This window comes from Manis pentadactyla, chromosome 15 (assembly GCF_030020395.1).
Source record: "Manis pentadactyla isolate mManPen7 chromosome 15, mManPen7.hap1, whole genome shotgun sequence".
Taxonomy (NCBI): domain Eukaryota; kingdom Metazoa; phylum Chordata; class Mammalia; order Pholidota; family Manidae; genus Manis; species Manis pentadactyla.
This window is the reverse complement of record NC_080033.1, coordinates 61,249,296-61,262,911: the sequence shown is the minus strand read 5'-3', so window position 1 is coordinate 61,262,911 and position 13,616 is coordinate 61,249,296. Positions and strand designations below refer to the sequence as shown.

General features: G+C 42.7%; 1 protein-coding gene across 8 annotated transcripts in view; it reads left to right on the top strand.

Moving 5' to 3' along the window:
* Positions 1-13,398, top strand: part of WDR59 (WD repeat domain 59) — a 108,419-nt gene extending 95,021 nt beyond the window's left edge. For all 8 annotated transcript variants that reach the window (XM_057493095.1, XM_057493093.1, XM_057493091.1 and 5 more), the window contains 6 exons: positions 2,411-2,523; positions 4,049-4,208; positions 4,303-4,375; positions 5,306-5,432; positions 5,586-5,728; positions 12,658-13,398. In XM_057493095.1, coding sequence (XP_057349078.1) covers positions 2,411-2,523; positions 4,049-4,208; positions 4,303-4,375; positions 5,306-5,432; positions 5,586-5,728; positions 12,658-12,893 — 852 coding nt within the window. In that variant the 3' untranslated portion in view covers positions 12,894-13,398. The remainder of the gene's footprint in view (positions 1-2,410; positions 2,524-4,048; positions 4,209-4,302; positions 4,376-5,305; positions 5,433-5,585; positions 5,729-12,657) is intronic.
* The last annotated feature ends 218 nt before the right edge of the window (positions 13,399-13,616 follow it).

Sequence of the window (13,616 nt, the reverse complement as noted above, 5' to 3'; positions counted from 1 at the left end):
ACTTTCTGTCTCTATGGCTTCTCTATTTAGTGTGAGGGTCAGAAGCTACAGGCAATGGAAGTCAGAAGCATTATCCTTTCAGCACAGTTTTTTGTTTACAACCTTGAAGTGACCCAGAGCTAAGGCATCCCTTGATTTTTATCTGATTACAAAATCCCTAAAATTTCTATTTGTCTCTCATAAGCACTGGCAAGTCTCTGCCCTAAACCCTTTTCTGTGAGATTTAGAGCCCTGACTGAATCTATTTCCATAAGGACCCAGCCACCTAAAGTTCTGTGAACACTAAGAAAGCAAAATGAAGTAAGTAGTATGGAATTAATCATAGAAAGCAGTATGGGTCCAACTCAGCTCCCTACGGGTAACCCTGGGCCAATTATTTCAGACCCTCTCAGCCTCTGTGTATATTTGTAAAATGAGAATTCCTAAAATAATGACCTCATAGGGTTGGTGAGAAGACTGGCAAATGCAATACCATGGCAGACCCAAGGTTCATATTCTGAAAAAACATACTCTGAAAAAAATTACTTCCTAAGGAGTTTTTTCTTTCAGTTTCCTGTATTTTTCTAGCAGTTAGTTTAGAAGGTCAGGCTAGTTACCATGTTAGTAGAAAGACCCTTCCCTTGGGTTCAGACAGAACTGGTTTTAAATCTGGGCTCTGTCACCTTTTTGTGTGTGATCCTAGGTAAACAACTGATCTTTCTGAACCTCAATTTCCTTGACTATAAAGAAAAGAACAATACTTCTAGTCTGTCTGAAAATGAAATAAGGAAATATATGTATGTAAAATCCCCATACCTATTTCTGGTAGATGGTAAGTGACCAGTCTGTGGTGCAATTAATGCTGCTGTTCTTGGGATCATTGTCGTTTGAGCCATGGCACTCTTTAATGGCACAGAAATGACATCAGTGCAAGTGCACAAAAGAATTTTTTTTGTTCTTTTTTTATGCATGTTGAAGATGATGTGTCTCCTATTTTGCAGAGAGCTGCAGAAATAAACCTCAGTGTCAGTGAACCACTGTGTTGTACACTTGAAACTAATATAAGGTTGTATATCAACTATAATCAATAAAAATAAAACAAATAAATAAATAAAAGTCATGGGGACAAAAAGTACAGCACAGGAATATAGCCAATATATTGTAATAGCTTTGTACGAAGACAGTCACTACACTTACTTAATTTCATAATGTATATAATTGTCAAATTATTCTTGTGCACCTGAAACTAAAATAACTATATGTCAACATATTTCAATAAAATCAATTAATTAATTTAAAAAGGAAAGAAACCTCAGTGTCACCTACTTCTGTTAAGGCATTTAGGAAGGGTGTAAGTGAGGCAGTAACGTGGCTAAGTTGCCAACCAGGGTGGTAAGCACCCTATCCCGTCCCAGGAAGACATTGACCTTAAGCAACCATTCAGGGGTGTCATGGATTATAGAGATGAATGTGAACCTCAAATTCCTTGTTTTAACCAATACTTGTGTGTTTCATTCAAGTATATTGGTATCACAGAAGTTAATTTATTTTTCACATACCTGATGTGTTTCCCTAGCTTGTTTCTCAGTATTTTTATTGCTATTCTTTTTCCTTAGACTATAACTCTTTGATTCAAATGTATCTTCTTTCTTTCCAGTTTCTCACAGAGTCTAATACGCTATACTTGTCCCATTAGTGGACATTCAATGATGTGTCGTTAGTAAGAAAGATGTCCTAAAAGTAGTATTCCCAAGTTTAAAGGTATTGGAGGGGAGGAGGCTCCATTGAAGGCATGATGTATTTAGCAAGTGCTAAATCTTGGATTCAGTAGACACTCAGTAGGCATTATTTTCTGCTTGATGACTCCAAGCCCCATGAGATTTCAAGTTTGGAGATATTCCTCAGATTTGGTATCAACAAAAAGAAAACCAAGTCTCTTTTGTCCTGGCCTATTTTTCTTTAGCTTTGGTAATATACAGAAAGTTTTGTAATGAAGTCAACAAAGTTTTTCATCATTTGGAGGAAAGAACAGATCTTAAATGTGATACAGAATGTTTCTGTTTTTCCTCTTCCTGCTAACTGACTAATCAAACAGAAAAAGTCACGAGTTAGTGGTTAAACAGACAAGTCATTGAATGTATTGCACAGTGTCATTTCTATGAAGTTTGCTTAACGAAGGAATTTAAGACCAGTGTTTCTTAACATTATAGTGCATACAAGTCCCCTGAGAATCCTACCTATTAGAATATAAACTCTGGTTCAGTAGGTTTGGAATGGGGCCTAACAGTCTGCATATCAATGAGCTCCTAGCTTTTGCTATCCTCAGAGTGGCAGGACTTCAGACTTGATATGGAGACTGGGTGGGCTTCTTACAGGGTTTCCGTTCCAGTCCTCACCCCTCTGAGTTTGAATGTTTCTCTGCTCTGTCCAGGTTTGGTCGCTGGCTACGGTAGCCACAGATCTTTGCCTTGGTCCAAAGTCCGACCCAGATTTGGAAACACCCTGGGCTCGACATCCATTTGGGCGACAGCTGCTGGAGTCCCTGTAGGTTTTGAGAGCTAAAAGTGAAGAACATGAGTGATGTAGATTTTAGGCCTGCAAATGCTTTCAGGGTTATCATTGAAGGGATAAGTGCAGAGGCCTGAGGAATGACATCTTTCTTTCTAGTGCTGTAATGACTTCTGTGCAGAACCAACTTCTCATATCGGAAGGAACCTCACGATATTCATCATTTATAACAAGGATTTGAAACTCATGTTTGATGAGGTTGATGCTTTAGCCCAGAAGTCAGACATCGGGCTGAACACAGGAGTTTGAACCCTTACGATGGTAAATCTCCTGAGTGCTGTAGTGTTTTGCCTCTGAGAGCAGATAGAGAATTGCATGTTGACTTTCGCGTTTTCTAAAGGCCCTCACCCTGTTAAGCAATTTATGGAAACACTGACTTTGTGTTTTTGATTTATTGCACTGAAGTATGGCAAGCTGGAAATACAGTATACAAAATGATTTCCAACCTGGTAAATCCTCTTGAACTCCATATAGTGAGGCCCAGGTCCTGGAAGACAGGGAAGCTCTAATTCCTTTGGGTGGAGGTTTGCTTTACTGACTTGTTGAAGCCAGACATGGGACACGTGCTCATGCTTCCATTGCCTCATGGTAACATGGGGTGATAATGGTTGTTCTGTCCTCTGCATGAAAGGTCAAATGAGATCCTGAGTGTAAAACACTTTAAACAATATTAGCCATTGCTTGGTAGACAAGTGTCAGTAACACCCCATCACAAAGGCCAAGAGCTCTGATCCCTGCCTCACATTCTAGCCCAGCGGTCCTAAAGGGAGCAAAGGGGATATGAATTCCTAAAAGGCAAACTTATCCCTTGTTCTTATTTATTAGCTTATACCTACTTTCTCGTGGAGTGCCTGCTCGCCATACCACAGTAGCACAGGGTTCTCTGAGCACATGGCTGTAGATTATATGAACGAGGGATCTGGGAACCCGCCAGCAAGCAATGTGGTCCTTTTTGGAGTTAGGGAGACAGAGCATGTATGGCCTCACTCAATGCTAGGTCAGTCTGCTTAGTTCTCGGAGAAGCTGCATTCAGGTCTGAACTTGTACCTGGATGCCAAGCAGAAGCTTTCAGATTGGATATGTAGGTTATTTGCAATACCTTAATATATTTAATTCCAAAATAAACTTAGCCAAACTCAAAGTAGTTCAAGCCAGTGGTGCCATAGAAAGTTCCCGTTCCTGATAAGGATTTTGAGTAGCATCAAGAACCCTCCTCTTACAGCGCAGCACAGAGAAGACAAGTAGTGACTCTGGCATCTTACTACAGTGATGGACAGTGACTGCAGTGGGGCTTCGGGGAGGGGACTCGATAATATGGGTGAATGTAGTAACCACATTGTTTTCATGTGAAACCTTTATAGGAGTGTATATCAATAATACCATAATAAATAAATAAATGACCCTCCTTCCTGTCTCTGGCACAACCCGCCCCAGTTGTGAGGGTCACCTTTCCTCATTCCTTTCTCTTGACTGTCTTCCCTTCTCTCATCATCTTCCCCAGGTTGGCCCATTACTGCCAACTCCGGGATGTCCAGACACTGGCTATGCTCTGCAGTGTGTTTGAAGCCCAGTCTCGGCCTCAGGGGACACCAAACCCCTTCGGACCCCTGGGACCTTTTCCCAGCCGTTGCTCCAATCTTGTTGTGTCCCACAGTCGATACGTAAGCTTCTGGTTTGCTGGTTTGCCTCTGACTTTTCCTGCAGGCCACCCCGCGTGGGGAACGGTACTCTGATGCTTCTCCTATTGCTCTGCAGCCAAGTTTCACTTCCTCCGGCTCCTGCTCAAGCATGTCAGACCCAGGGCTCAACACTGGAGGCTGGAACATAGGTGGGTATGGAGCTCTCAAAGCTGTGTGTGAGTTGTTAGTATGTAATAGTTAGTTGATGAATATGTGCCATATTTTCCTTGTCCTCATTTCTCTTTAAATTTAATATACCGGGGATACTGTAGTCAGCAAGGCCTGGACTTCCGTATTTGAACAGGCCAGTTGCCAGTACGTCTTTGTGCCTTGCTGGGTTGCTTTTATAACCTTGAGAAACTGGCAGTGGGATGTTCTAGTGTTCAGCCCATATACTTAACCCTTCCCCTTTCTCCACCCTTTGAATGATCATCTGCCACTTCCTCTTACCCACTTCTTCCCATGTCACCTCTTCCAGTGTAGAGGGGAAAAGACTGAGCCTGGGTCTCGATGGCCATAAATGTCTATTTAATGACTAAGCATATTAGTGTTCTCTGGATTTTAAAATTTTCTCTTTAAAAGTCATCTTAATTTTCTTGATTATTAAAGCAATACATACCCAGTGAAGCAAAACAAAAAGTACTAGAGAAGAAAATCATTGAATCCCTCACCTAGAAATTAACTTTCTGGAATATTTTCTTCTAATCTTCATGTGCTGGCGGGGGGCAGAGGGAGTCATTCTGTATGTGTGATTTTAATTTTCTTATGAGCATTTTGTCATGTCTTTTAAAAAGGCTTTAGAAATAATGACCGCCTAATACTCTGCTATATCACCATACCATGATTTGCTTTATCATTCTGTATATACTTAATTAGTGTCAGGTTACCTTAATAATAAATATCTGGACCAAAAGGCAGGGCTAGGAAAGAGTTCTGTTTAATTTATATTTCTCAGGATATTCAACTGAGGTTAGTTTTCTTCCGGGGAATAAATTGGATGCACTGCATTATGAGAGTTTTCAGATATTTTCCAGGCTTTCTTTGATTTCTGTCTTCCCTTCCCATTTGATTTTCTTCAGCGGGAAGAGAGACAGAACATCTGTCTTCACCCTGGGGAGAGTCTTCACCAGAAGAAATCCGCTTTGGGAGTCTGACCTACAGTGATCCTCGTGAGCGAGAACGGGACCAGCATGATAAAAATAAGAGGTAACCACCTGCCCAGGCAGGAGCTGCAGGTTTATAACGCTTAGTCTCCCAAATCAGGGCTCTTGCTTTAAGAAAGGTACAGTACGTGCCATTTAGAGTCAAGCTTGTTTTTTCTTAAAGGAACTGACAGGTAATCTTTGGAATTTTATTTAGGCTTTTAGACCCTGCCAATACCCAGCAATTTGATGACTTTAAGAAATGCTACGGAGAGATCCTCTATCGCTGGGGCTTGAGAGAGAAACGCGCAGAAGTGCTCAAGTTCGTCTCCTGTCCTCCAGACCCTCACAAAGGGATCGGTGAGAATATGAATTTCTTTCTTTTCCTGTCACTATCTGAAATGTCCTATTATTTAATTTGCCCATAAGACTTAGAATGAAATTTAAACTTCTCATTTATAAGCAGAAATTTCTGAAGTATTTTGAGTCTATTCTCTGCCTCTGAAAACCCTTGCATTTCATGAAAAATTTCTATTGTAGCAGACTTTTTTTGTTATTTATGTATTTATTTGTTTATTAAAGTATTACTGATACACAATCTTACAAAGGTTTTACATGAACAACATTGTGGTTTCAACATTCACCCATGTTATCAAGTTCTCACCCCCACATTGCAATCACTGTCAACCAGTGTAGTAAGATGCTACAGAGTCATTACTTGTCTTCTCTGTGACCCACCTATATTATGAGTGCTAATTATAATGCCCTTCATCCCCTTGCCCCTCCCCTACCCCTTCCCTTTGGTAACTGCTAGTCTCTTCCTGGAGTCTGTGAGTCTGCTGCTGCTTTGTTCTTTCAGTTTTGCTTTGTTCTTATACTCCACAGATGAGGGAAATCATTTGGTACTTGTCTTTCTCTGCCTGGCTTATTTCACTGAGCATAATACCCTCTAGCTCCATCCATGTTGTTGCAAATGGTAGGATTTGTTTTCTTTTTATGGCTGAATAATATGCCATTGTGTATATGTACCTCATCTTCTTTATCCATTCATCTACTGATGGACACTTAGGTTGCTTCCATTTCTTGGCTATTGTAAATAGTGCTGCGATAAACATGGGGGTGCATATGTCTTTTTGAAACTAGGATCCTGCATTCTTAGGGTAAATTCCTAGGAGTAGAATTATTGGGTCGAATAGTATTTCTATTTTTAGTTTTTTGAGGAGCCTCCGTACTGCTTTCCACAATGGTTGAACTAATTTACATTCCCACCAGCAGTGCAGGAGGGTTCCCCTTTCTCCACATCCTTGCCAGCATTTGTTGTTTCTTGTTTGTTGGATGTTGGCCATCCTAACTGGTGTGAGGTGATATCTCATTGTGGTTTTGCATTTTCCTGATGATTAGAGATGTGGAGCACTTTTTCATGTGCTTTTTGGCCACTCAAATTGTGGTAGAAGAGGTTTTATATACAGTACTTGATATCGATTTTTATTCATTTATTCAACTAATATATCAAGCTCCTCTGAGGTACAGAGCTGGCACATTCCTTTCCCTTGTGAAACTCACAGACTAGTGGGGATAAAAAATTAAATAATTCTAAACTGTGATAAAAATTTATGAGCAAACAAGAAAGATGTTGGAGCAGGGAAAGAAGGGAGGCAGAATTTAAGGTGATGAGTTGAGGTATATTGGGAAGGCCTCCGTAAAGAGCTGAAATCTGAACAGTGAGAAGAAGCCATCTGTGCAGAAGGCAGTGAGAGGAGTGGTATAAAATTAGACTGTAGGATAATCAAAGACTTGCAAGTGGTGGTAAAGAATTTCGATTCTATTCGGAGTCCAATGGTAGCTTTAAAGGGCATTAAGTAGGTGACATGCTCTGTTTTCCATGTGAAGAGTATCATCACTTTGGCTGCTCTGTGAAGAAAGGGTTGTCGGGGGGCAGGAGTAATAGTGGGAACAGGGCCTGACGACTGTTAGGGAGTTGACACCCTCGTCCAGGGAGACATCAAAGGAGATGGAGAGAGATGGTGGGTTCAAAGTATGTTTTAGAGGTAGACTCAGCGTGACGTGACTTATGGAATAATTGGCTGTGGGATCGAGAGAACAAGGCCAAGTTTGGATGACTCCTAGGTTTCCAGTCTGAGCAGCAGGGTAGAAGGTGGGGCTTGGTCGAGTCAGAGATGTGTGTTACCAGACTGTGGAAGTCATGTCGGTCGCCAGTGTGAGCCAGCGCTCAGAGGGGAGATTGGGGCCACAGCTAGGAGTTCAAGGCTCCTCAGCATATTGTGGTGTTGAAACTGTGAGGTGGGTGCCTTTCCCTGGGGTCTGAGGCCTGAGGCCTGGGAGGAGGGACACAGGGAGAGCACATACGAGAGCCCACCCACTCTGGGCCTTGGGAGAAACAAGCATGTGCAGCTTGAGTCTTGAAGCAAAAACCAGAAGCAAACTTAACATGAGATCCCAGTGAGTTTTGAGGAGAAGCAAGACTGTAATAAAAAAGAAGCTAAGAGAAGGAATCTTTTAAAGGATGCTGTGGAAGACGCCCAGGACGGTGGACTGCACACACCTTGGCTTCCTCTTTGCCCAGGCTCTCCAAAGTGCCTAGACAGACCTTTTCTGCAAAGGCATGACTGTGCCAGAGAAGTAATGTTGGCGATAGAATTTGGGACCTGGTGGGAGCTGGTTTTTACAGGCCTAAGAAAGCTGGGCCTCGAAGTGGCAGGCAGAAGAGCTCACACACACGGTGGGGCCCCAAAACGGCTCAGCAATTAGTGGTGTCCAGTACCTCTGAAAGCGGCATGAAACAGGAGTATTGTTTGAGGGCCACAGGCCCCCACTCCTGGTTTGCAGAGCAAGTTTTTACCCTTGTACTGCAACAGACAACCGAAGTTCATGCTCTAGAGAAGCTAAACACATTTCCAGATTGCGAGGGTCCCCCATGCACCTAGCAGGGTGAATGAAGGAAGAACCAGGGATGAAGAGAAGACTGGGGGCTTCCAGAGGGAGAGAGCGGGTCACATACAGAGGATGAGGTATATATGCACGGTGTCACGTTTCTCAGGAGCAGTGAACTCCTGGCAGTGCAGCAGAGCCTTCACATCCTCAGAAAGTGGTTTCTAATCTAGACTTCTGCACCCAAATTATCAACCAGGTGTGAAAGTAAACCTTCAGCCTATCTGAGGAGGAGGTATAGGTTCAGTCCAGGAAACCAGGGAGTCAGAATGGAGGTGGACATCTACGAGGCAGACCTGGAGACAGACCAGTCCGGCCATAGCTTCAGGAGCGTTGTCTGCAGGAAGAGAAAATTGAGAAAATACCTAGTGTGTCTCAGCATTCAGTATATTTATAGAAGATTCAGATATTTGAGCAAGAGTTTGGAGGTGAATTATTGATAAGTAAATAGCAAACCAAGCAAATGGAAAAAGCAAGATAGTTACTAACTCTAGGAAAGCAAAATGGGCAAGAAAGGAAAAGTCGCCGTAGTACATGGCTTGGCTTGAATAATGTTTACCTAGATAAATAGTGTAATAACAATACTGATCCAACCAAAGAATAACAGAACAGTGTGGGGAAGGTGAAGGACAGGTATGTGTGTGACTGGGGACAGGTGTGGATGTGCATGGTTGGGGGATTGAAGCGTGAAGGGTCGTCCACTGTGGGAAATCAATAGCTGATGCTTACATGTGAAAATTAAGAAATATACTTATAAACATGCTGTTATAGAGAGGGAAGAAAATTTTAAAAAATAGATGAGTTGGACAGATTTCTTCTGAGGAATGTTGAGCATGAGGGGATAGATGGGAATGCTGATTTTGTTAATAAGGTGTATGCAATTACTTGACCCTTTGATCTGTATATATATAGTTTCAATCTGAAAAAAAAAGTAATACATAGATTGAGATACTGAATAACATTATTTTAATTTGGATTATTTTGGTGTGTGTACTTGAAGAAATGCAAAGACACAAAATGCTATTTGGGCAATATATTTTTCAGGGCATCTAAACACATGGAAGTATTTCAGGGAGAGATTAATGATGGCCTGGAGTAATTTGTCTTTTAAAATAGTTTCAGGGAAAATACGTGAATCACAGAGGTAGGTACCTGATGTATCAATCCATCAGTCTTACCAATCTAAACTCTTACCGACTTCTGCTAGTATAATGCAGCTTGCCAGGTTCTGTTGGCCGTACAAAGAAATAGAAGGTGTGGTTTGAAGGTGTTTGTGTTAAGTCTATAATCCAGTCAGAGAAATAAACAAACTCATGACAACGTAAGTCATTCTCAAGAGTGAATTATATATCCTAATACCATTACAAACGATATTATACAAGATTTCCGAAAGGGCGAGGGATTGTGAAAGGTAGACTCAGACAAAAACAGGAAGTATTTTCATCTGTAAAGGCTTTATTTTTGGAAGACTTTACCTGCCCAAGAACAGGCAACAGCAGGTATTGAAAAAAAAATATGACAAGGTTGCCAAGGCTACAGTGGTCTCCTCGGTGAGAAACCAGCATTTTCCTCTTAGGCTTTTCATGCCTGTAAAGGTCATCCTGTATCAGAAATGAATTTGAGAGATAAAGTTGTCTTTATTTAGGGTGTTAGATTTGTAGATTTGTAGAAAGGGCTCAAGCCTTCATTTATTTTGAAGGGATAGTGGTAGACACAGTATTCTTTAAAAACATCTCCGGATGGCAGATGATTTTTGTTTGTTTTCCGTCATGGCATGTGGCACTTGACCATAAGGTGGCAGGGCCAGGTGATCACTTTGCCTCACCGGCCCCACCCTCCAAGCCCCGCCCCAGAAGTGCGCATCGGATCACCTAAATTTTGTTCAGCAATTTTCTGCTTCGGTTTATTAATTGAGTGTCTTATTTATTTGGCTTATTTTATTTACATTTGTGAATAGGTGATGTTAATACACACAGCTCTTCTGTGTGGTTAACAAACTAGAGCCATATGACACTACACCTTTGGAGTTCGCTTCCCCCTGGAGGATTTGGGAGTCATAATTTGATCATTTATTTGCCAGAAGTATTTTTATTGTCCTGCTTAGTTTGTCTGTTAGGAACAAGAATGACCCATTTTGCCTCTACTAGGTTTCACCTGCAGGGCCCCTACCTGCAGCTGTAAGCCTCCTTCCCTGAGATCCCCGAGCTTGTCAGTGTTCGTACAAGGTATCTTGACAGCTTTGTGATTTTGAACACAGTCCCCATCCCTTTGTATCTCCTAAAGTGGCGAAAGTTAGCATGTACACCCTCATGGCCCAACTGTGTCTGCGTGTCCTTCTCAACTGTTAACTTAATGGACATTCCATTATGCAGAATAGTTAAGAGGCAAGAGAGAAATATTAAAATCATGCTTAGTGACGTGATGTCTTTGTGTTGTCTTTGTGAATTTATATCCACTTAGAAATTGTCCAGCTCCCCAAAGATTGTTCATCAGTTAACAAAATGAAATATTAATTCAAGGTCCTAAAGTTAATAAGGATTTTAGAAATTATGTTTACGCTGATACACTATAGAGAAACACAATTACTAATGATATATTGAGTTTTTCAGAGATGACATCTTAATAATTTTCCTAGATAGATACAGAGAATAATTATGCTTACATTTACAGTTACCACAAGTGTCAAAAGAACAATGTGTTTTAAAGGACATGTTGTAATTCAGTTTACTTGAACACACAATTTTTACCTTTTGATAATTTTAAATGTTGGATCTCATTGAACCAATAAAAACAGTGAATTTAAGAAATTTAAATGAATTAGGCTTTTCATGAGAACGTAAACCAAAGTCTCATATAATATAAAAAGTTATGCTTAGAGAAGACAGCTGTTCATCTGTTTTTAAACCAAAATGATCAAACCAGTCTACTTTGTCTCAGCATTTGCCTTAACTAGGACTGGCAGAAAACGTTTTCCTTAGTTACCATGTATTTTAAAAGTCTTTATTAGTCCATTTTTACGACTACCAATTGTTATGAAGCAGAAGAACTGGCTCTGGTAGAATAAATGACCCTTCTTCTGTTGTAAGAGGGGAAAGGAGAAGAGCAGACCTTGGGGGATTTGAAGATGGGGTGGTGCAGAGATGAGTGGGCCTGCTCGAAGCCTTCTATTTCCTCAGGGAAGTGACAGAAGGGGGAGCAGGGCATGTGGGAAGGGGTATATAGTAGCCATCATGGAAGGGGAGGAGAAAGAGTCAGACACTGGGGGACAGACATGGGTTAAGCAAGTGACGGGTTCATCCTGGGCTAAGGTCTTTGACAGCTGACACCAGGCCCAGGAGTTGAGGTATTTGCAAAATAGTGATCATGCATTTGGTCCATGTGTCAGGTTGGCCAAGGGGGAATTACCACCAGAAAGGGGCTGACGGGCAGAATGACAGTGACATTTTTGCAATTTTAATAATAAAAAGGTGGTAGGTGAGAGGTGAGAGGGTAGGGAGCTGGGAGGCAGGTGTGCAGACGTTGGTGGTATGAATTTGGAAGGCACCAGGGGCTGTGCCAAGAATTGGAGTAGAGGATCGAGACCTGAGAACAGAAGTGTTTGGTGAATGAGATGAAGGCAGAGAAAAAGAGGAAAGGAGAATGAAGCCAGATGGCATTAGCCTCAAGAGGAAAGGGAAGGGTCTGGAGGCAGATAGGGGCACAGTGCCCACCCTCCTGCCCCTGCGGTCCTCAGGACAGGTCAGGAACAACCTTCCCTTGAGAGGCCTGCAAGGCAGCAGAAATTAGGTGGGGAGCTGGCAGTCACCTGGGTCACGTGGCCTCTGGTGGGACTGAGGCAGACTAGTGAGTGCGGATGGCGGCCCTCTTCCCAGAGGCTGGGGGGCCAGGTGCAGCAGCGCCGGGTCCTGACCCACTCCCCTGATGCTCCTGGGCATCAGCAGGCATGTAGAGAACAGATCATAAGACCAAGCAGCTCTCGCTGGAGTGTTACTGCTGTTTGCATTCTTTCAGTGAGCCACCTTCTGGGTGTCAGGCCCCACAGCTGTTGGTGTGAGAGGCGGACACCCACTGGGGTTTTCACCCAGGGCCTCAAGAGCCAGGCACCCACTGCGCCCTCTTCATGGCCACTGCAGTGACAGCAGCTTCCCTTCATGAGACTCACCAGGACCAGAGCAGGGCCTCTGCTGAGTTATTTTTGTTGTTATTGAAAATCGCTAATAGGTGTGATAGACTCCTCTAGAATTCCAAGATGAGTACGACTTGCCCACCTCACAATGCCCAGGTGCCTTTGCAGAACTAAACCTCGTGTGTCTTGTTTGGCCATTCCCCATCGTTTCCAGAGTTCGGCGTGTACTGCAGCCACTGCCGGAGCGAGGTGCGTGGCACCCAGTGTGCCGTCTGCAAAGCCTTCACCTTCCAGTGTGCTGTCTGCCATGTGGCAGTGCGAGGATCGTCCAATTTCTGCCTGACCTGCGGGCACGGTGGCCACACCAGCCACATGATGGAGTGGTTTCGGACCCAGGAGGTGTGTCCCACTGGGTGTGGGTGCCACTGCCTGCTTGAAAGCACTTTCTGAATTTGTGGACCACGGGGGTGTTGCAAATTCCAGAGGACCCATAAATGCGGGGTGACAAGCTGTCTGCCAGGGGATGGGCTCTAGGACCTATCTACAGCCAGCCTTCAGTGTGTCCCCCAAAGATTGCCATTGCACCCGCTGTTCGTGGGCCTTTGCTCCCTTCATTCGGCAGCTGGTGGCGTGGATGTCCCTGGAGGAGGAGGAGGGCAGATGTGCAGAGCCACGTTGCCAGGTGGGTGTTCTCTTGAAGAAAAAGAAAACACCTGCCTCCTGAGCCCTGTTTACCTTTAAGATGTTAACGTTGACCTTGAACCACTGAAAAGCATCCTTTCTGATGCCATCACAGAGACTGAGGTCAGATGCAGAGGACTGTCTCCTGAGCCAAAGGATCACGGACATTATTTTAGTCGACAAGCGGGCTGTGGCTTAAGTTGGTACATTTAATGAACTGGCCTTTTAAAATACACTTAAATTAAAAATATATGATGTACTTAAGGATTCTGAAGATGTCTTTTTTTGTCTGTTATTTCTCTTCAAGCTGCTCTCCCTTGGCTAATAAAATTCAGGTAATTGGGGTAAAAAAAAGAAGAGGAAGTTGAATGTTTAAGTTGTTTTTTACCCTATTTCTGACTAAAGTTAATATTCTGAATAGGACCAAAAGTGGTGATCAAATTTTCAAAGGAAATGCCCATTTAACTTTGTCATCTGACAGACAGGAAAAAA